Source organism: Callorhinus ursinus, unplaced genomic scaffold (assembly GCF_003265705.2).
Source record: "Callorhinus ursinus isolate GAN/ISIS: 27379988/994484 unplaced genomic scaffold, GSC_fseal_2.0 scaffold8, whole genome shotgun sequence".
Lineage (NCBI taxonomy): Eukaryota > Metazoa > Chordata > Mammalia > Carnivora > Otariidae > Callorhinus > Callorhinus ursinus.
In genome coordinates, this window is record NW_027397070.1 from 58,217,879 (window position 1) to 58,242,084 (window position 24,206).

A 24,206-nucleotide genomic window follows, 5' to 3' on the forward strand; every position below is an offset into this window, starting at 1 on the left:
GGACCAAATGGACTTCACAGGCATATTCAGAACATTCCATCCCAAAGCAACAGAATACACATTCTTCTCTAGTGCCCATGGAACATTCTCCAGAATCAATCACATCCTAGGTCACAAATCAGGTTGCAACCGGTACTAAAAGATTGGGATTATTTCCTGCATGTTTTCAGACCACAGTGCTTTGAAACTAGAACTCAATCACAAGAGGAAAGTCGGAAAGAACTCAAATACATGGGGGCTAAAGAGCATCCTACTAAAGAATGAATGGGTCAAGCAGGAAATTAAAGAAGAATTTAAAAAATTCATGGAAACCAATGAAAATGAAAACACAACTGTTCAAAATCTCTGGGATACAGCAAAGGCAGTCCTGAGAGGAAAGTATATAGCAATACAAGCCTTTCTCAAGAAACAAGAAAGGTCTCAAATACACAACCTAACCCTACACCTAAAGGAGCTGGAGAAAGAACAGCAAATAAAGCCTAAACCCAGCAGGAGAAGAGAAATCATAAAGATCAGAGCAGAAATCAATGAACTAGAAACCAAAAGAACAGTAGAACAGATCAACTAAACTAGGAGCTGGTTCTTTGAAAGAATTAACAAGATTGATAAACCCCTGGCCAGACTTATCAAAAAGAAAAGAGAAATGACCCAAATCAACAAAATCATGAATGAAAGAGAAGAGATCACAACCAACACCAAAGAAATACAGACAATTATAAGAACATATTATGAGCAACTCTATGCCAGCAAATTAGATAACCTGGAAGAAATGGGTGCATTCCTAGAGATGTATCAACTACCAAAATTGAACCAGGAAGAAATAGAAAACCTGAACAGACCTATAACCACTAAGGAAATTGAAACAGTCATCAAAAATCTCCCAAGAAACAAAAGCCCAGGGCCAGACGGCTTCCCAGGGGAATTCTATCAGACATTTCAAGAAGAATTAATACCTATTCTCCTGAAACTGTTCCAAAAAATAGAAATGGAAGGAAAACTTCCAAACTCATTTTATGAGGCCAGCATTACCTTGATCCCAAAACCAGACAAAGACCCCATCAAAAAGGAGAATTACAGACCAGTATCCCTGATGAACATGGATGCAAAAATTGTCACCAAAATACTAGCCAATAGAATCCAACAGTACATTATAAAAGGATTATTCACCATGACCAAGTGGGATTTATCCCTGGACTGCAAGGCTGGTTCAACATCCGCAAATCAATCAACATGATACAATACATTAACAAAAGAAAGAACAAGAATCATATGATCCTCTCAATAGATGCAGAAAAAGCATTTGACAAAGTACAGCATCCTTTCTTGATCAAAACTCTTCAGAGTATAGGGATAGAGGGTACATACCTCAATATCATAAAAGCCATCTATGAAAAACCTACAGCGAATATCATTCTCAATGGGGAAAAGCTGAGAGCTTTTCCCCTAAGGTCAGGAACGCGACAGGGATGTCCACTCTCACCACTGCTATTCAACATAGTATTAGAAGTCCTAGCCACAGCAATCAGACAACAAAAAGAAATCAAAGGCATCCAAATCGGCAAAGAGGAAGTCAAACTCTCACTCTTTGCAGATGATATGATACTGTACGTGGAAAACCCAAAAGACTCCACCCCAAAACTGCTAGAACTCATACAGGAATTCAGTAAAGTAGCAGGATATAAAATCAATGCACAGAAATCAGTGGCATTCCTATACACCAACAACAAGACAGAAGAGAGACAAATCAAGGAGTCGATCCCATTTACAATCGCACCCAAAACCATAAGATACCTAGGAATAAATTTAACGAAAGAGGCAAAGGATCTGTACTCAGAAAACTGTAAAATACTCATGAAAGAAATTGAAGAAGACACAAAGAAATGGAAAAACGTTCCATGCTCATGGATTGGAAGAACAAACATTGTGAAGATGTCAATGCTACCTAGAGCAATCTACACATTCAATGCAATCCCCATCAAAATACCATCCACCTTTTTTCAAAGAAATGGAACAAATAATCCTAAAATTTGTATGGAACCAGAAGAGACCCCAAATAGCCAGAGGAATATTGAAAAAGAAAAGCAAAGCTGGCAGCATCACAATTCCGGACTTCCAGCTCTATTACAAAGCTGTCATCATCAAGACAGTATGGTACTGGCACAAAAACAGACACATAGATCAATGGAACAGAATAGAGAGCCCAGAAATGGACCCTCAACTCTATGGTCAACTCATCTTTGACAAAGCAGGAAAGAATGTCCAATGGAAAAAAGACAGTCTCTTCAACAAATGATGTTGGGAAAACTGGACAGCCACATGCAGAAGAATGAAACTGGACCATTTCCTTACACCACACACAAAAATAGACTCAAAATGGTTGAAAGACCTAAACGTGAGACAGGAGTCCATCAAAATCCTAAAGGAGAACACAGGCAGCAACCTCTTCAACCTCAGCCACAGCAACTTCTTCCTAGAAACATCGCCAAAGGCAAGAGAAGCCAGGGCAAAAATGAACTCTTGGGATTTCATCAAGATAAAAAGCTTTTGCACAGCAAAAGAAACAGTCCACAAAACCAAAAGACAACCGACAGAATGGGAGAAAATATTTGCAAAGGACATATCAGATAAAGGGCTAGTATCCAAAATCTATAAAGAACTTATCAAACTCAACACCCAAAGAACAAATAATCCAATCAAGAAATGGGCAGAAGACATGAACAGACATTTTTCCAAAGAAGACATCCAAATGGCCAACAGACACATGAAAAAGTGCTCAACATCGCTTGGCATCAGGGAAATCCAAATCAAAACCTCAATGAGATACCACCTCACACCAGTCAGAATGGCTAGAATTAACAAGTCAGGAAATGACAGATGTTGGCGGGGATGCAGAGAAAGGGGAACCCTCCTACACCATTGGTGGGAATGCAAGCTGGTGCAACCACTCTGGAAAACAGTATGGAGGTTCCTCAAACAGTTGAAAATAGAGCTACCATACGATCCAGCAATTGCACTACTGGGTATTTACCACAAAGATACAAATGTAGGGATCCGAAGGGGTACGTGCACCCCAATGTTTATAGCAGCAATGTCCACAACAGCCAAACTGTGGAAAGAGCCAAGATGTCCATCGACAGATGAATGGATAAAGAAGATGTGGTATATATACACAATGGAATATTATGCAGCCATCAAAAGGAATGAGATCTTGCCATTTGCAACGACGTGGATGGAACTGGAGGGTGTTATGCTGAGTGAAATAAGTCAATCAGAGAAAGACATGTATCATATGACCTTACTGATATGAGGAATTCTTAATCTCAGGAAACAAACTGAGGATGGCTGGAGTGGTGGGGAGGTGGGAGGGATGGGGTGGCTGGGTGATAGACATTGGGGAGGGTATGTGCTATGGTGAGTGCTGTGAATTGTGCAAGACTGTTGAATCACAGATCTGTACCTCTGAAACAAATAATGCAATATATGTTAAGAAAAAAAAAAAAGAAGAAGATAGCAGGAGGGGAAGAATGAAGGGTGGAAAATCGGAGAGGGAGACCAACCATGAGAGACGATGTACTCTGAAAAACAAACTGAGGGTTCTGGAGGGGAGGAGGATGGGGGGATGGGTTAGCCTGGTGATGGGTATTAAAGAGGGCACATTCTGCGTGGAGCACTGGGTGTTATGCACAAACAATGAATCATGGAACACGACATCAAAAACTAATGATGTAATGTAGGGTGATTAACATAACAATAAAAAATTATTAAAAAAATGATGTTGACCAAATTAATAGATACTCTAAGATATCATTTATTTTTTTTTAAGATTTTATTTATTTATTTGAGAGAGGGAGAGTGAGCAAGAGAGAGCACAAGCCAGGGGGAAATGCAGAGGGAGAAAGAGAAGCAGACTCCCCGCTAAGCAGGGAGCCTGATGCACGGCTCCATCCCAGGACCCTGCGATCATGACCTGAGTCGAAGGCACATGCTCAACTGACTGAGACACCCAGGTGCCCCTCTAAGATGCCATTTAAATAAAGTTTTTTTTATTTAAAATCAATTAGCCAACATATAGTACATCATTTGTTTCAGATGTAGAGTTCAGTAGTTCATCAGTTGCATATAACACCCAGTGCTCATCACATCACATGCCCTCTAAATAAAGTTTTTAAACAGGCAAAATTAGTCTATGATGTTAGGGCTAACATTAGTAGTTGCCTTTGGGACCAGAGGAGGGGCAAATGATTGGAAAGATTTCCAAGGGAACAGCTGCTCAGATACTGATAATTTTCTATTTCTTGACCTGTGTGGTGGTGATGAAGGTATGTTCACTTTGTGACAATTCATTATGCCATATTCTTATGATTTACATACTTTTATGTATGCATGTTGGTATGTGTATGTATGTATGTTATACTTCGTTAAAAAAATTTTAAGGAGATGAGATTATTAGACAACAGAGGTATAGGAAACTAAAATGATAGAATTATAGAATTATTATAAAAAATACATTTTAGAAATGAAGACAGGAAAAAGAAACACAAGATAGAATAGATACTGTGGAAAACACAATAAGGAAAATAGAGGTTAGCAAGGGATAAAAGTATAGAGAATCAAACAGAAATAATAGCAATGGTTTGAGAGAAATAGAGAACAAAGGCAATATGCAAACAAGATCCAAAATGCATAACTGGGTCTTCTAGAAAGAAAACCAAAGTAATGGAGCAGGATAATGACTTAAATTAAAATTTAAATAAATCTTATTGAAATAAGAAAACATTTAAATACAGATACTGAAAAGGCATATAATATACACCTGAAAATGTTAAATAGTATAAAACTATTAGACTTTAAAGTTAAGGAAAAATATTCTTTGGATATACAAGAATTGTGCCAAGTCATTTATAAGGAAGAAAAAAAATAAGTCTAACCAAGGCTAATACACTCGAGAATGGCAGAATCACAAGACCGAAGAGCACCTCGTAGAACAGAGTTGCTCGATCCTCTTGTATACTGTTTTGTACTTTTACTCAAGAAATAAGCATCTATCTTGCTTAAACCACATTGTTTTGGTCTACGAAAACAATTTAAAACAATTTAAATGATATCCTAACACGTGGAAGCCAGAGATGGAGATGTCTGACATAGTTCAGTGATCCAAGAAGCCAGGTTATAGTTTCAATTATCCCACCATGGAAACAGAACTAATTCCTTATACGGGAATATAAGATAAGCATATCTACAAAAGGATATTTGCTATTCTTGGAGACAGTTTCATTGACTAATATGAGGCTTTTTTTATTATTTCCATTCTGCAAAAATAAGGAATTCCAGGAGCAAAATAAAATGTTTACACAAAAAATAGGAAATACTGTTTAGAGGCCTCAGACTACAAAGAATATAGTGGCTTAAAGAAAAAGAGTTTATGGGACACCTGGGTGGCTCAGTCGTTTAAGTGTCTGCCTTCGGCTCGGGTCATGATCCCAGGGTCCTGGGATCAAGGCCCGCATCAGGCTCCCTGCTCGGCGGGAAGCCTGCTTCTTCCTCTCCCTCTGCCCCTGCTTATGTTCCTTCTCTCGCTGTGTGTCTCTCTCTCTGTCAAATAAATTAAAAAAAAAAGAGTTTATGTTTCTTCCATTTAATCATCCTAAGTTGAGAGTCAAGGTTGGTGGAAGCAGAGCTTATATCTTCTCCTTGGTCAAATGGTTGCCTCAGATTCCAGCCAGTAGGAAGGAAAAGGGGTAGAAGAGAATGTACCCAATATCCTAGAGTATAAACCCTCAGGTGTTACTTATCAATTGTGCTCTCACTTCATCACCAGAAACTTAATCATATTGTCATATCTTTTTTTTTTAAAGATTTTATTTATTTAATGACAGAGACAGAGAAAGCACAAGCAGGGAGAAGTGGCAGACAGAGGGAAAGGGAGAAGCAGGCTTCCCGCTGAGCAGGGAGCCCGATGTGGGACTCGATCCCAGGACCCTGGGACCATGACCTGAGCCGATGGCAGATGCTTAACCAACTGAGCCACCCAGGCGCCCCATATTGTCATATCTTAACTGCAAAGAACGCTGAGAGTCTTGCCTTGGGCCCAGGAAGAATAGGATACGTTTTGGTAGACCACCAGCAGCTTCTTCTGCATTAGGGTAAGTCAGAGGTCCAAGAGGGTGGGGAAACAACAACAAAGAAAAGAAGTCTAGCATCAGAGTTCTCAATTACAACATTTTATGTAAGTAACCAATGGAGTAAATTTTATGACATTCAAGGATTAAGAAAGTGTGAGTCAAGGAGAGAAAGACTTGAAGGTGAACATTGCATATACTTAATGGTAGAACTAGACTAAAAGAAAGAGTAATTTAGTACATAAATGTTACATGTTCTTTTTTTTTTTTTTAAGATTTTGTTTATTTGAGAGAGAGAGAGAATGCACAAGCCAGGGGAGAGACAGAGAAGCAGACTCCCCGCTGAGCATGGAGCCCAATGTGGGACTTGATCCCAGGACGGGAGCTGAAGGCAGATGCTTAACCAACTGAGCCACCCAGGCGCCCAAATGTTACATGTTCTGATAATGTATAACTAATATAGCAGACGCAAAATAGGAGGAGGAGGAAAGAAAATGAAATGTAAACAAAGTCTGCCAACTCTCTGGGAGTTAAAGGTTACAGCTTGCAGCTGACAAATCAAGACAGGAGAAGCTTAAGCTCATGTAAGAGTACAAAGATTAAGAAATTTCAGTAACTTAAATTCCATTGTAGGAGCATGAGAAGGAGAGAAAGAGGAAGTAATGAAATAAGTTTTGCATTGCTTATAGTAAACCAATACATAATAACTAAATAGAAAAGGAACTAAGAGTATTAGTATAAACGTTTTCTCAACTTCAACACTATTGACATTTTGGCCAGATAATTCTTTGTTGTGGGGAAGTTATCCTGTGCTTGGAAGGATATTTAGAAACATCTCTGGCCTCCACTCATCATGCCAGTACCAATCGCAAATATTTTCAGGCATTACCAAATGTTCCCTGGGAGGCACATTATCTCCAGCTGAGAACCACTGGTACAAAGGTATCAGTATAAATGCAATCAATAGAACCAAAAATTAAACCTTGCTAAATAACAAAAAAGATACCTCCTTCAAAAAGAGCAAAGAAAACAAATCACATAGCAAGATTTTGCATTAGTATATACATAGTGTAAATAATTAAATAACAAGACAATATAGAATAGAGTATATCATTATATCATTAAGTATATATGGTTTCAATTATATCATTAAGTATAAATGAGTTTAAACCAAGCATTAAAATCTGAAGATTTTTAGAGCAGCAAAAAAAGCAGTATCTAAATCTTTGCCTTATGCAAGCAACACACATAAAACGAAATGATCTCAGGAGGTAAAGAATGAAAGTATGGGCAAAGATAGTTCAGGCAATTATAAATGAAAAGAAAGCAGAGATCTCTTTCTTAGTCACAGGCAAAGCAAAATTCATACCAAGAAGCATAATGAGGCAATGAATAACATTTTCTTTCTTTTTTTTCAGGGATTTTTGTCATCTCTACACCCAACGTGGGGCTCAAACTCATGACCCCAAGATCAAGAGTCACATGTTCTTCCTCCTGAACCAGCAAGACACCCCAGAGAATGACATTTTCTAATTTCAACAGTTACAAAGATAAGAAGATAAGACGTTAATACCCACCACATAACACAGAGCAACTTTCGAAAGCATAAACTGCATGAAACTGAAACCCACTAGTGAGAGGAAACTAACACTCTGGGTAACCCTAGATAGGTCAAGTGAACAAAATAATTAGGATACAGAATACCTAAACAATGCAATCACTAAGGTAGATAATACACACTCAACCCTTATATCCTGATAGAAAAATATATCCTAATATAATAAGACAAAAAGAAACTCCTGGTAAAGTTTTTGAAAAAAAATTTTTAAATACATCCGGCATTAAATAACCACAGTGTGATGAAATGAGAAAATAAAAGAGCTAAAGCAGTGCTCAGAGGAGTATTTGCAGCATTAGATGCCCACATCAATAAAGATACAATGAATTAATATCCAACTTCTTCATGAAGACACAGCAAAACCCACACCTTCATTTAAATATTTTTTCCTGGCCAAATATATTCAAAATCAATACAACTTTGTGTTCCCTCAAGACTTGAGCTATTTATGAAAGTTTTAACAATAAAGGCAAAAAATTATATTCTAATTTCAATGTATGAAGTATTTAAATATATCTTACTTTTCTTGCCAAAAATAAATAAATAAATAAGCCTAAATCTAACCTAATCATGCCTCTGTCAATTTCCAACAAGAAACAGGACAGATGGGCAGGTTAAACCAAACTGCAAGGATGAAACTATAAAACCCCAGACTGTGAGACACTTTACAGAACAAACAATCCAGTTTCTTTGACAAATAAAAGGGAATAAAAAGATGGGGCAGCAGGGCACCTGGGTGCCTCAGTTGGTTAAGGGTCTACCTTCAGCTCAGGTCATGATCCCAGGGTCCTGGGATCGAGCCCCACATCGGGCTCCCTGTGCTTCTCCCTCTCCCTCTGCCTGCTGCTCCCCCCTGCTCATACTCTCTCAATCTATCAAATAAATAAATAAAATCTTAAAAAAAAAAAAAAGATGGGGCAGGAATCAGAAGAGACTTAAATATCAATCAATCACAATGTATGGATTTCAACTGGATCCAGATTCAATTAAAACTATAAAATAACAGTAACAAATATTTAATAATATTTACATTTTTAGATGTAGTAATGGTATTATTTACGATAAAAAGAAAAATAATTCTTATCTTTAAAGATGCATGGTAAAATTTTTATGGAAGAAATAATGTCATGTATGGAATCTGCCTCAGAATAATGTGGAAGGAGGAAGAGAAACTATCAGCAGAAAGAGCTAGGGGTCCCCGGAAAAAGAAAGAAAAAACAAGCTTTCCTGACATGAGAAAAGTCATCTTGGGCCCCCAGCCATCTTACCATCTCTGCCTGACTGGCACTAACTTGCCCAAAGCACATTTCTTGCAGAACTTCCTGAGATATGTTGAAATTGCAGAACAATAGATCCCAGTAGATGACAATTTTAAGGGAACCAAAAAATGTAAGCACAAACAGCCACGATCAAGCCAGGAGATAACCTAATAATATCAGGGACAATAAATCAGAGGTAAATGTTCCAGTACCGGTTCAAAAATAAAGACTGACCTGACGTACTTCTTGAGCTATCTTTGCAGGATCTGAACCGTTTTGAGCACTCAGATACCAGGAACTGATGATGCTGAACCTCATGACTTGGACTCTGTCACTTTAAGATGATTTCTGCCCCTGTTCCATGCTGAATGCCCCACTGCGCAAGCCCCTTCGCCTAAAATTTCCCCAGTTCGTTGTTCGAGGAGCCCCTGCTTTGGGAAACATTCCCGTTGTTCTCCTTTACTTGTTGCAAGTAAAACCCTTCCTTTTCTTATTCTTTGGCTTCGTTGTGTCTTTTGGCTCCACATGCACCAAGAGGCGAACCCAGTTTTGGGTAACAGAATGGACAAGTATGTGGATGGAGAACTGGCCATGGGGTCATAGTTATCGAGGCTGAGGGACAGGGACAGGGAGAGTCATGATATTATTCTGCCTACTTTGTGTATATTCAAGATGCTTCATTTAAAAGAAGAAGGCACATGTAGATCAAATAGTCTTCACACTGAATAAAGAACACATTCCACATATATGTGTATTCTATTTTTCAAATGTTTGTATATGTTATCACAATAGACGAACTTCAAATTCACTTTAAAAAATACTGCTAGGTGAGGGGTAGAAGAAGGGGGAATTGGAGGAAGGTGGTCAAAAGGCACAAAATTCCAGTTATAAGATAAATAAGTACTAGGGATGTAATGTACATCATGATGACTATAATTAACTCTGTGTGATACATAGTAAAGTTGTTAAGAAAGTAGATCCTAAGAGCTCTCATCGTAAGGAGAAATTATTTTTCCTTCTGACTGTATCTATCGGAGATGGTGGATGTTAACTAATCATGGTAAATATCTCACATATATGTAAATCAAATCATCATGCCATATACCTTAAACTTATTCCGTGATGGATATCAATTATTTCTCAATAAAACTGGAAAAAATTTAAAAAGACAGAAAAAAAAATTACTGGAACTCAGGAAGGCCAAGGCCCAGAGGACTGACTGGCAGAGCTGGACTGAAGAGCAGGGTCAAAGCCAGGCTGCTAAGGAAACATGACAAGAGCCATGGTCAGTGATCAGCCGTGCCATTTACATAAGTGTTCATTCATGGAAGAACTCCCAACCACAGGAAGTCTGCCTCTTGTAATTTCTAAAATTTAAATACTACTCTGTCCCTTAATTGAAACAAAGCCATGTTTCATTACTCCAAACATTAACACAGTTTTTGAAAAGTACCAATACATTTCATTGTAATAGAAAGATCCCAAAGTACAGCTGAACCTTGAACAACGTGCAAACCCCCCCCAACCATGTGCATCTGAAAATCCGAATATAAGCTTGGACTCCCCAAAAACTTAACTACTAATAGCCTGTTGACCAGAAGACCAATAACATAAACAGTTCATTAACACATATTTTGTATGTGTTCTACGTATTATATACTGTATTCTTATAATAAAGGAAGCTAAAGAAAAGAAAATGTTATTAAGAAAATCACAAGGAAGAGAAAATACATTTAAAGTATCATAAAAATTCCACACATGAGTGGACTGGCTCTGTTCATACCTGTGCTATTCAAGGGTCAACTGCACATACATTTCAAAGAGAAAGGAATGAAACATCAGTTACACGTGCTTTAGTTAAGTAAATACAAGAAAGCTGCCTCTGAAAACGTAATCAAGTCGGAAGGAAAAGCAAAAACAAAGGTACAGTCAGGTTTTGAAAGCTAGCAATCAGAAACTGTTAAGCTTTCAAAGCAAAACCTTCCTTACCCTATAACATCAATCACCTCCAAGAGCTCAGAGTCGAGCAACATAGAAGCAGAAATGGGCTCCCAGAGATTGTCACTCGCTATGATTTTCACTTGATTGAGACCTTGATAGTTCAGCATTCTTCTTAACACCTTTTGGAGAGATAAACAGAATGCAGGAAAGTTTACAAATAAGTTTTCAGCTGTTGAATTACAACCACAATAGCAGAAGTATCTTCGAAAATTGGCATCCTGGAAAATAGTATTAATATTATTTCTCAATAAAAACGTGCCTCCTATGGAAAACATAAAGCATTATCATTAAGATAACCTACTTCATGGGAATGTAAAAAGAAAAAAAAAAAAAAACAAGAGGTAAAAATGCTTTAGAGGGATTCTCCCTCTGACCTTAATGGAATCAACAACAGACTCACAATAGTAAAAAAAAAATTAAATAAACCACCACCATAGCTGCAGATCATTAGTTTAAAAGAAAAAGGAAACCTGAGTCTAATGTTTCCAATGCTTCCTTCAAATGAAATGAGCACAACTAGAGAGGCACATGAATAATCAAAAGGAAAAACGTAAGCTGTGAAACGTCAAATCTGGGTGGATAAAAATGTTCCCCACCTTCATTATTGGGACCCTGTCATGAAGCCACCACCAACTGCAGGGTCACACAGAACACATGCACGAACCTGGCTTCCATTCTAGGCTCTTGCTGCGTTCATCAGCCCTGTGCTCACAGAAGCCACAACTTTCCACGAACAACCCTATGCTTCCATCTTATACTAGCTCCACCGCTCCACCTCCCACAGCCCCACAACGCCCCCTCCACCACGTTCTCACCACTTCACTGATAATGCCTGCAGCCTGGAGATGACCCTGACTTACACAGACCTGGCTGCAAGCCACCCCATCAAACCCCACAGCTACAGATTAAAGTGTGCCGGTCCCCTAGCGATCACAGAGGCCTACGCGAGGCTCAGAGTCCCCACTTGTCTACTCTGTCTTTCACCCTTGCTCTTCCCCCAAATCCCTTTACTCTCAATCATCACTTCTTGGCAGTGTCCTGCCCCTGCCCTAGCAACCAGGGGAGTTCCTATCCACCCCACCTTGAAGATTCCAACCACACGTCACCTTCTCTAATAGCATTCCCTAATCCACCCAGACAGAAGTGTCATGTCCACTCTATACCTTCTGACCACCCTGCATGGGCATTATTCTGCGAGAGAAATTATGACTGATATTTTCATTGTCCATCCGGGACTCTATAGCTCTCAAATGTGAACTCCTTTTGGGCAGCAACAGTATTTTGTGTCCTTGTCTTCTAAGCATGCATGGAATGCCTGACACCCCCCGGGGTTGAGTCAATGCTTGCTGATAGAATAAATGAATAAATAAATGAAAGAAATTTAGTGGGTATTACCTGCTTAAAAACATAAGACACTTAAATTTTTTTAAAAACTGAAACACAAAATCTAACACAAAACTATGTTTTTTGGAGGAAACACAAGACAAATAGAACTGGAAAGTAAACCAGAGACTACCTCCCCCTGAAAAGTTAACCTGCCATGAGTTTCCCAGTGACAGAGGAGTTATTATTCTCAGTTTTTCCTTTCCTGAAAAACAGCAATAATAGTAATTACCTAATAAGGGAGTAAGTAAGAATGAAATGGAGATAAGTAACTAGGAAAAGCAACCCCAAAAAACACACTTGGCAAATGTTAGTTGCTACCTATTTGCTAATGCTAAGTGAAATAAGTCAATCAGAGAAAGACATGTATCATATGACCTCACTGATATGAGGAATTCTTAATCTCAGGAAACAAACTGAGGGTTGCTGGAGTGGTGGGGGGTGGGAGGGATGGGGTGGCTGGGTGATAGACATTGGGGAGGGTATGTGCTATGGTGAGCGCTGTGAATTGTGTAAGACTGTTGAATCACAGACCTGTACCTCTGAAACAAATAATATATTACATGTTAAAAAAAGAAGAAGATAGTAGGAAGGGAAAAATGAAGGGGGGGAATTGGAGGGGGAGACGAACCATGAGAGACTATGGACTCTGAGAAACAAACTGAGGGGAGGGGGGTGGGGGATGGGTTAGCCTGGTGATGGGTATTAAAGAGGGCACGTACTGAATGGAGCACTGGGTGTTATACACAAACAATGAATCATGGAACACTACATCAAAAACTAATGATGTGATGTATGGTAATTAACATAACATAATAAAATTAAATTAAAAAAAAAACATATAGAACATTCCAATGTAATAGGCATTCCAAAGAAAGTAACAGTGAGACTATATATGAGAAATTTTGATTTAAGATGTGGAACTGTATAAAATTTCTGGCCAGAAGAGACTCCATTTCCAAGCTCCATTTTCCTTTCCAACAGATGAACTCTTAACCTGGGCCAGAAGTGGCAAGTTTTACAAGCAATTGCTCATAATATTTCAACAGAACAACTGGCATTCAGACCATATGAGGATAGTAAATTTAATTAATACATTCCAGGGACAATTTTGTTTGTGATAGCACCAATAAAATAATCAATGAAAGAGTTTTCAGAAATGGCTCAACCGGTCAGCCCCAAATTAGCAGTGTTTTCTTTTCTCTTCTTTATCTACATCATGGAATTACCTCTTCCTTCTTTGTCATAAAAACTCCTTGCCCTCCCCACCAGAGCAGGACACTTTTTTGTTACTCCAAAATCTGTGCTCCCTGAGTTGCAATTATGACACCCCAAATAAAGGTCTTTGTTCTTTTTTAGGTTTGCCTCCTTTTCTCAGCTGACAACGAAAAAAAAAAAAGCTACATTTCTTTAAGTCCTAAAAGCCTAACGTGATGCAGTTGTTTTTATAATTATCATAATTCCACAAATAATGAATTTCAAAATAGGGAAATTCGACACAAGTCTTCAGACAAAGGAAATTTGTGGTTCACAAGGAATTACCTATGCTTTAATCAGGAATTTAAATATGATTAAGCTTTTGCTTGAATTTTATGTCACAACTAGCAAACAAATATCTGTACTGTAAAAAACAGTGTTCTTACTACTAATTTCCATGGAACCGTAAGAGAATCACTTACTAAAAACTTTAAGATAAAAAGATTTTCAAGTCATACAGACCTTGATATAATTGATGTCAAATGACCTCTCGTTCCAAATCTGCAAAACAGAAAGTCAAACACTCTGAATTGAAAGTTAAAGGTCAGAAAGTAGACATTCCCATTAAGATGCCACTGTTCTCATCATCCTTCATATCATCTAAAAAGCAATGTTTCTTACTTTATGAAATGTCCTGTTCTTGAATTTAAAGATATTTAGAAGACAACATAACTTTTTAAAATTAAAATATTATCTTTCAAAACCTTCAATATTTGGTGGGTATTTTTAGTCACTTATTCCAGTGATTTTTTTCTATTTTATTTTTATTTTAGAGAAAGAGAGAGAGGGCAAGCAGAGGAAGAGGGGGATGGAGAGACTCTCAAGCAGACTCCCCGCTGAGCATGGAGCCCGACATGGGGCTCAGTCCCAGGACCTGAGATCACGACGTGAGCTGAAATCAAGAGTCGGACGCTTAACTGACGAGCCACCCAAGCGCCCCATTCCAAGGATTTCTAAAACTGAAATATCCATTCAATCATTCAACAAACATTGACAATGTAATGTGTGCCAGGACTCTATTAGGCCCTGGAGACCTAGCAGACATGGGGAGTGTTGTAATAACTCTTATAAGATCTTACCCGCACACCTAGAGCCAAGTATTAATAAGCACACTGTAGAAGTAATTTTTTTTAGCCCACATGATGTGCTACATTACAAAGGCAAATTCTTAATGAGGGTAGGTAAGAGGAAGATGCACAGCTCTCATTGGTTTAGAATCAGGCGGGATGAGGTTTTAGAATTGAAAGAGAATTTCCATGACATTTATTTTGCAGCTGAGAAAACTGTTAATAACTGAGATGGCCTAGGGGGCGCCTGGGTGGCTCAGTTGGTTAAGTGACTGCCTTCGGCTCAGGTCATGATCCTGGAGTCCTGGGATCGAGTCCCACATCGGGCTCCCTGCTCAGCAGGGAGTCTGCTTCTCCCTCTGACCCTCTTCTGTCTCGTGCTCTCTATCTCTCATTCTCTCTCTCTCAAATAAATAAATAAAATCTTAAAAAAAAAAAAATAAATAACTGAGATGGCCTAGAGTCTAGGCACTATAATTCATTTTACTCTTGTGATACAGGAAAGTACTTCTTATCAAAGAAGCTCCTCACCACAGCCTGTGAGTTTAAAAGAGATGTGAATTACCCGTTCTTTACCAGAAACATTTTCTAAGTGTGACTTCACCATAATAAAATGCTATTTAGATCCAAACCTACATTTAGTTTCACTACAGGTTAAAAATACCCTGACATTTGAAAGTTCTCAAATACAAACTAATTTTCAATTATGATTTGGAGAAAGATAACAAAACACAAGTATATTCTTGCTTCTGGCTCCCTACAGCCTTTGGCCCACCCTCATGTCCTCTCTCCTCGTGTGATAGTACAATTTATCTGTCCCAGTTTCCATCTCTCTCACTAACCTCCTTAAGAGCTTATTCATCTTAGTATCCCTAGAACATAACAGTCACAGTGCCTGCAACATCGTAGGAGCTCAATATTTGCTTGCCAATTGCATGAACGCTTTTAAAATCAGTTTTGACAGATGGCATATTAATAAGCAAACATGTATGGAGACCACTGTGTATATGTGAGGCTCTGTGAGGTACGATGCCTTCGGCCCACCAACAGACCAGTTGGAAAGACATTATCTTTACATTTTTTTCAATCATTAAAAGGTGTTAAATAACAGTTTAAGATAAGGGTAGGCAGATTTTAGCCAGCCTGCCAAATCCAGCCCACCCACCATTTGTATTTTTTACAACCTGAGAGCCAGAAATGGTTTTTGCAGTTTTAAACGGTTACATTTTAAATGGCTATATAATTACCTACATAATATCCTTAATACTGCCTTTTGACCCACAAAACCTAAAATATTTACTCTCTGACAACACTAAGAAAAAGTGTGCCACCCCCTGGTTTAGGACAACAGAAGATTCACAGAGCAAAATGAAATTAATCATTAAACTGTCTGGTAAATATAAGATTCTTGCATGACTAGAGAAACTAGGGAAAGCTCTTAAGAAGGAGAACATGAGCTGGGTGATACCAAAATCAAAATTAAAAAAAAAAAAAGGTAGTTCAGAGAAGGTATTATACACTTGATAGTTTTCAAAAGGGGTTAGAATTTGGATGGGCAAAGAGGAGGAATAAAAGGTCACATGTAGTTAATTTGTTATCAGATGCCAATAGAACAAATCAGTCTCATGACACAAAATGGTTAGTCAACAAAATGCCACAGAATCAAAATACTTTAAGAAATTACAAATAAATGTCCAAAAGTTAATCAAGTTTTAAATATATTACTAACCCCAATATAATCAATATCCAAATCATGATAATGCTTGGCGCCCACAATCCAGGTCATGACATAATAGGCAGTCAGCTGAAGATTCACATAAGGCCAGTTGAAACCTTTTCCCAGCCATCCAGGGAACGACCACGGCAAGCCTGCAGAAAGGAAAAGGTAAAGGTGGAGTGGGTATACCCATGCTGGCAACATATGAAACAAGGCAAAAAAAACCAAGAACACAGGCGAAGCAAAAAGCCAATACGGATCTTCCTAAAGATTATATACTGTGCACAAATTCTCAAAATCCCTTCCAGTTTATGAACTCAGCAACTCCTTACTGATCCCTAGAATCAGCTTCCATAATTCCAAATGCTCTTTCAAGAAAAAGAAATAAAAACACCCCCTCAAAGATACTAACCAATAGAAAGAAATGAACATACAATTTAACTCAATATGCCCACCACCTGCTATAGGGATATTTAATATTCAATTTCTTTCCTCTGAAGTCAAATCAAAGAATTCTGAAAGGCTTATGCCTAATCATTCCTACAGGTTAAGTATAATACAAATTCCTCATTCACTAGGACAACTTCTTAAAACTTAAGGCTCCTTAAAATACTAATTAGTCAGATAATCAAATTCAGCAAAACTAGTTTGTCATCATATCAGTATAAATGCCAACAACTCAAGAGGAAAATATTTCTTTGAGGTATGATTTAGATCAAATAACCCACATCCTTCCAGCACCTTAATTATTGTTTTCAAGTAAGAAAATGAGAATAGTAGAGAAGCACTAATTACAATTCTAAATCCTAATTCTGTTATTAATATATCAAAATAAGCTCAACAGTTAAGTTCCTCAACTGTTAATATATATCACCAATCTAGTTCACCACTGAAAAAAATCAAAATGAACAAAAGAACAAAACGCTTATTTTTCTAAGCTCAGGAGGAATGCCTCAGTGTGTATCCCATAAGAAATGTGACATTAAAATACTGGAACATTTTAGAACGATGAAATGCCAAATACATTCTAAAGGCCCAGCATGTGTAAGTCTTTGTTAGAACATGGTTCAGCGTGCCAGATTTTCTACATTTAAATGAGAACTGACCTTGAAAGCAGCCCAATGGGTGAGTATGAGCTGAAGTCAATGATGCTTTTTTTTTTTTTACTGCTCCAAACATTTCTGGAATCTCTTGCAAATTTTGTTGAAGATAAGAGTTTGGCAATCACAAAAACAACCAGAATGGAATTAGGTTCTATATCTGATTTTACCATCTACTAAATACCTGGCCTTAAGTCAGTGGCATAACCTAAGCCTCTACTGCTTCTGTAAAATGGGAAGAGTAATGCCTCACTCCAGAGGCATTACATATAAAGAGCAGAAATAATACCTAAGGGCAAAGAAAGGATCAAACCTGTCACATGCTTTGCTGCTAGTAGGATAATGGTAGTATTAACATTATTAGTACTTCAGTATTAATAGTGACTCCACATACAGAATTCAGAATTTGAAAGTTAAACAGACTGCAAAAGCATGGCAAACTTCACTTCTTACCCATGAGTATAATATTAGGGTTCCGCTTCTTAGCTTCCTTCATTAACCACCACTCATATCCTCGGAAATAATTCTCATCTAATGCATAGTGCATGTGGGAGGGTTCGGTACCATCTGCATGGGAGAGAGCAAAAGAGAAAGGAAACCACCCATTAATGGTGTTTCATAGGGCCACTCTCCCCTATACATATACACATTTCAGAGAAGACATTTTCTGGTTCCAATCCTGATGTGGGACAAATAAGAATGATCTTATATAACTTGAGGATGGATGATCAAAGCGTATTATTTCATGGTTTTTCATTACTCTATCATAAAGGTCTTAAAAAACAAAACCACATCTTTCTATTATAAGCAGCAGTGAGAGGTGTTATCAAGTCACGTAATTGAAAAGTCCTAGGACTACATTCTCCCAGGCTTTGGTCTGGTCTTTCTGGGGTTTTCAAATCACCACATTCAACACATGAGTTCAGATCACCTCAACTTCTGGCTTCTCAATCCTAGATGTGAATCTCCGGGCTCCTAAGCCCCGTTCTCATACCCCAGGCCTTGAGCCTATAACATGCCCTGTTACACCAAGACAACAGAGCTTGGAGAGAAAAAAGGAAAGAGTATATATCTGCATACCGCTCTATAAGAAAATTCTATCCTAACCTCCATGGTGTGACAAGATTGGTAGCTGATATCAGTCCTCATATGTTACCACATTTCACAAACATCTGCCCATGTTAAGAGGGGCCTCACAAGGAGAGGGGCCTTGCCTGATGATAAACATCAGATTCACAAGAACTACCCATTTCTGTATCTCTACCTCTAATTTCACTTCAGCAAATGGAGATGGCCAACCATTACCAAATCTGTATAAAAGGAGTGGACAATAAAATACATGTCCTATTATGGTAGCTTGGAGGAAGTTTGTGTTACAGAGGTTTCTTTTGTTTTTGATTTTCATTCTTTTTTCTTTCAATATTAAACACTAATATGACCACACAGACATATCTCTTTAACAAAAATTACTCCCAAGTCACCAACAGGAACACGCGCATACAGACGATACTATAAAGTTCACTATAATGGAAGCTGGCCTGTAAATAATAAGCTGCATCATCACTGAGAGAATTTTCTTCTTCCTGTACATTAATTGACTACATGGACTACACAAAGCCAATCAAAAGGGTGATAATGAAGATTGAAAATTTAATGGTTAAAAATAATTTTGTTTTTAAAAGAGAAAAAAGCTGTACCTCTAAAATGCTGATGACTTATATGTTTGCCACACTATTTTATTTAAAGCTAATAACATTATAACATTTTACATGTTTTCCACATTAAGAGTTTTCTTTTTTGAACTTCTCAATAAAAATTTCAAACTGTCTCTATGCTCTTAGTGAATATAGTTTTTCTAAAAAAACTGTGGGTTTGTTTACTACTGATTAATCCAACTTTATAAGCAATCTAAAGTCCAAATGCTATTTTTATGAGAAAAAATGAGTATTTTGATATATTTTAATAGAATAAAAAAGGAACAATAAGATATAATCTATAAGCAATAATCAACATCAAAAATGTTGGTATCATTTATATTCTGATTCACAGCCCCTAAGTTTAAGTATAGATTAAAATGTTGAAGGAAATCAATCCCATTTCCCAAATCTCCTACCTGTTGTCTGCCCATCACCACCTATTTCGACTTTTAGAATATGCAAAGAGGCACCGAAGTTTGGCTGGGGAAGGAAGTAGGAGTATTAACACTGTGATTCACTGCATGAAGGGCAAAGCACATTAAGACAATTACAGATGAGAAAACCAATTTCAAATAAATAGCAACTTATTCCAAAAGTAATTTGCCATTCTTTTTTAAAGCTAAAATTGTGAAGGTGATCAATTCTACCGCTAAAATTCACCATAGCTTCAAAAATACCACAGATGCCATTAAGTAATTATTTTCTCATTACCTTAAAGAGATAATCCAATATTTGAGAACGATAGGGCTCTGGATAATTTACTAGAAGTCGGGAGGTTGCCTAAAAAAAAAAAAAAAGTTCAAAAGTATGAATAAATCAAATCCAATCATGAACATGTTTTCATAGTGCTGATGCACGCCACCCAGCAGGCCCATGTTCAGCCAGGGCAAACACTGAGTGGTGGAAAGTCATTTCCCAGGTTATTTGTTTACCTGCCTATATTTTACCCATCTTTGAGCAAATAGGGCTGTTGTTTATCCAATAGCTAAAACTCAGGTTGTAAGCCACAGCAGTTTTCTCTTCTACTGAGATGAGGGTTGGCTGGGAGGTAAGCTAACAAAGTCTATTGATGAACAGCATGATAACAGACTTGTCTTGAGGACCTTAACTCAGAGAGTGGTTATTAGAAGAAATGAGCTTATGTTCTCTATCTTAAGACCATTTGTCAACTACAACATTGGGAGGCCAGGATGGAAAGGATAAATATCAGGTAATTTTCTCCTTCAACGTCTTGCAAGAAATTATTACAAGCAGCAATGCTGAAAGGAAGCACTACTCCCCCGCTTCTTTACTAGAGATTTATAAGTGCTGTTACTATTAGGCATGACCATACAATGATCCCCAGGCCAAACTGTACTAAGGAAACCTCACACAAGATTGGCGTCAGAATGCATGGAAAGAGAGAGGTGGAGGGTGCAGAGACCAACACTTGATCACAACTAACCCATGGCCAATAACTGCTTCAACAAAGAAATCACAAAACCAAGCGTGGACCAATAATGTATCTTCTGGGGAGCAATATACACAAGGGGAATACAAGAAATAGGTTTTAACATGAAACAGTGGCACGCCCCTGGGCTTGGAAGCCAGACAGGCCTTAGGCTCAAAAAACTGACACCAAGGGCAAGATACTTGACTTTTATGGGGCTCAGTGTTCTGTTTCATACTCTCATTTATGCTTCCACTGACGTTCTAGGGGCACCCTTACATCTATCTCCCTCACACCCACAACCTTCCCAGGCCCTGCCACCGAGACACAGACCCATGGAGCTACCCTCTCATCCCTTCAAGTTCAACGCATCCCCAATCAAACGTGGCACTTTTTCCTAAGTCTGTTCTTTCTCCTTTACTTGTTATCTTAGTAAAGGACATCTGCCTAAACCATAAATTTAGGGTTACCCTTTCACCAATTCCCATCCATCTTTAGTCACCAAGACCTCCTTAGTATCTCTCAAATCCATCCCCTCACTTCAACCCTACTTCCTTCATCCAGGCCCCCCTCAATTGTTAGAATAGATTCTATCCTCCACACTACTTGCCACATTAATCTTCCCAAAACACAACCATGAAAGTACTCTGTTTAAACCTGCCAAGATCTCCCCTCTGCCAAGAGCTTTCAGGACAAAGTTCAAATCCTCAGTTTTATACCCAAATCTCTTTAACTATTTGGATCCTAACTCTGACACTTTACCCAGTACCACTCTCGAGCCTTCTATCTTGATATATCTAACTACTTTTTCTTTCTTCTGTCTGGAATGCATTCCACACCATCATTTGGCCAAGTTCAATGCACCCTCTTTAGGGAAGGACCCCTTCCTCTCCGCCCACTGGTTTGATGTAGGTAGTAGTAGTTTGATGTAGTCCTGTGGACTCCTCTGGCTTCGGGTCTACATCTCTACTGTAACTCTTCTAACCCTGCACCCTCCTCACTGCCATACTTCTTTCTCTGTCTCACCTCTGAGTTCCTTGAGGACAGGGACTGTCTTACTCAAGTTCATATCCCCATTTATTCTTATTTAGTAAACATTTAATATCTTTTATGGTATTGTTTGTTGCACTGGCACAGGCAACATAATATAGGAGGCTTTGAGTCAGAAGGAGCCTACATCCTGATTGCATCATTTACAAGCTATGTGACCAAGGGCAATCTGTTGTAAAGTAGGCTATCTTACTCCTTAGAACTCCTTCAGCTGTTCTAAGGCCAAAATAAGATGTATGTAAAGGACACAGCACAGTAGTTGGCACACAGTAAACTCTCAATAAATGACAGGCATTATACAAATTGTTTTTAGAAACACAGTCACTGTTCCCAAAGAGCTTACAGACTGGCAGAGGCTCAAATATTAAAGTAGGCACTCCTTAAGTGAATGAACACTGTATATACACAATAACCCATTCTTGATCAAAGGGAAACAATTCTTTTGACCCTGAATTATGTCATTAGAACAGCGTGTTTAGCTGTTTGGGGGTTACTTTGCGTCTATGCAATCCTATCCTTAATACAGAAAGTGCCAACTTTAAGCAAACACACCACATCACTATGCTATTGCAAGCCTATGTCATTCTCAGTACAAAAGCATTAGTCAATGGCAATAGTTCAGAGTAGTACAGCCAAATGTTGAAATGCACCATCAAGGAATAACAAATTACAGTCACACTCCCTGAAAAAGGCCTGGGGCTGTTTCCAACCAGCCCAGGAAGAAGCCTTAGCACAAGAGCTGACACACAGTAAGTTATCAATAAATGGCAGATATTTTATACCCAAATACATTTTTCATGTAACTTCCTCCTTCCTAATCAATGAAACAGGATGATATTAACCAAAATAATCATGTGCCAGATGCCATCCTAGGCACTTTACATCTATCCTCATGATGCTCCCTCCAGGTTTCAAGGTCTCCCCAGAAAAGAAACTGAGACACTGGGAGGTTAAGTAACCTGTCCATGGCTGTACAGGGAATGGCAAGGCCCAGAATGGACCCCTGACAATCTGCTCTTAAACCCACATTCTTAACTACTGCCCCATACTGCCTTCCCTATCAGATTGGAAGACCAAGTGAGAACATTCCAAATGCTACTGCCATAAACTGTGCTACATACCAGGGACCCCACACAGAAATCTACAGTGATGTGCAAATGTAGTGTTGCAACCATTTTCCTTTGATTAATATTAAGCTTCTAAGATGAGAAACGCACTATACACAGGGACACTATCGTATAGAGTATCCTACTCTGAGTTATGCAATATTCTCATTTTAATAATCTTAAACTGAGTTAATAAATATAAATAACGAAGACTTCCATTTTTCAGCAAGTTCAAAAACTGGATTTAATGCCACAAGTAAAGATACTAGGACAGATGGGTCCTCATTTAATGAAATACTGGCTATTGTAGGCCTAAACCACAAAAATGAAAAGAAGAATGACTGTAGTAAAAAACACACACATTGACCCATTAGTCCAGGTTACTCTGAAATATGCTCCAGCACCTGTGAGGAAGGTTGCAACATCAGAAAATAAAAACATAAAAATCAAGAAGAATAAGTTGGGTTAAGGAAAAGGCTTGTCTCTCCCCACTCCAACACCCCCCATCCCCCCACACAAAGTTGGAGAGATCAGCTAAAGACCAGGTCATCCATTCTAGTGTAAGCCACAGTGATTGGTTTTTTCTTTTTGTAATGCAAATGTCTGACTTAAGCTTTGATTGCCAAGGCATCCACTTTTCAACAATAATTATGTTTTATGGTATATGTACTTAAAACGCTACCCAAATCTTTTTGGTAACTTGAAACCTTAGGGTTTTGCCAAGTTCAATGATGGAAATTCATTAAATATATAGATCATTGCTAAATATTAAATATTGAAACATTACTGAACACAGGTTTATCTACTTTTGGTTTCCTGTAACAGAGAAGCTAAAGATGTCTGGATCTGTTGGTAAACATGTCCTGTGCTATATTGAAAAACTTACTATGCACGTATTGCATGGAGCACTGGGTGTTATACGCAAACAATGAATCATGGAACACTACATCAAAAACCAATGAGGTACTGTATGGTGACTAACATAACATAATAAAAATTAATTAATTAATAAATTTAAAAAGGCATATGCCTCTAGAAATTATGAAATGTATTCATAAATTTGCCAATATACAGAGTGCTAGTAAACAGCTCACAACTGCTTACTCACTAGTTTTCACTAGAAATTAAGGTTTCTAAGAGTCAAGAATTCTAACAATATATGTAATTAAAAGTACAAGAAATAAGAGAAACAACCTAGGCAAGGAAAGTAGGATGTAGTTTAGCTATGGTAGAAGGTATGGATATGCATTTTTGTTAAGGCAAATGAAAGTAGTTTTGTCCTAAAGTAGACAAACTAAATGGATATAGAAAGTAGGAGAAAGAAAGAAAAAGAAAGAAAGAAAGAAAGAAAGAAAGAAAAAGAAAGAAAGAAAGAAAGAAAGAAAGAAAGAAAGAAAGAAAGA

At 38.0% G+C, this 24,206-nt stretch overlaps 1 protein-coding gene across 6 annotated transcripts in view; it reads right to left on the minus strand.

The window, feature by feature from the left end:
* Window positions 1–24,206, minus strand: part of GALC (galactosylceramidase) — a 72,666-nt gene that overhangs the window by 44,366 nt on the left and 4,094 nt on the right. For 4 of the 6 annotated variants that reach the window (XM_025869515.2, XM_025869516.2, XM_073895694.1 and 1 more), the window contains exons 2-7: window positions 19,930–19,998; window positions 19,635–19,698; window positions 17,975–18,088; window positions 16,434–16,573; window positions 14,100–14,138; window positions 10,986–11,116 (exon numbers count right to left, since the gene is read on the minus strand). In XM_025869515.2, the coding sequence (XP_025725300.1) occupies window positions 10,986–11,116; window positions 14,100–14,138; window positions 16,434–16,573; window positions 17,975–18,088; window positions 19,635–19,698; window positions 19,930–19,998 (557 nt within the window). The remainder of the gene's footprint in view (window positions 1–10,985; window positions 11,117–14,099; window positions 14,139–16,433; window positions 16,574–17,974; window positions 18,089–19,634; window positions 19,699–19,929; window positions 19,999–24,206) is intronic. The other 2 variants (XM_073895695.1, XM_073895696.1) reach the window with 1 other exon arrangement.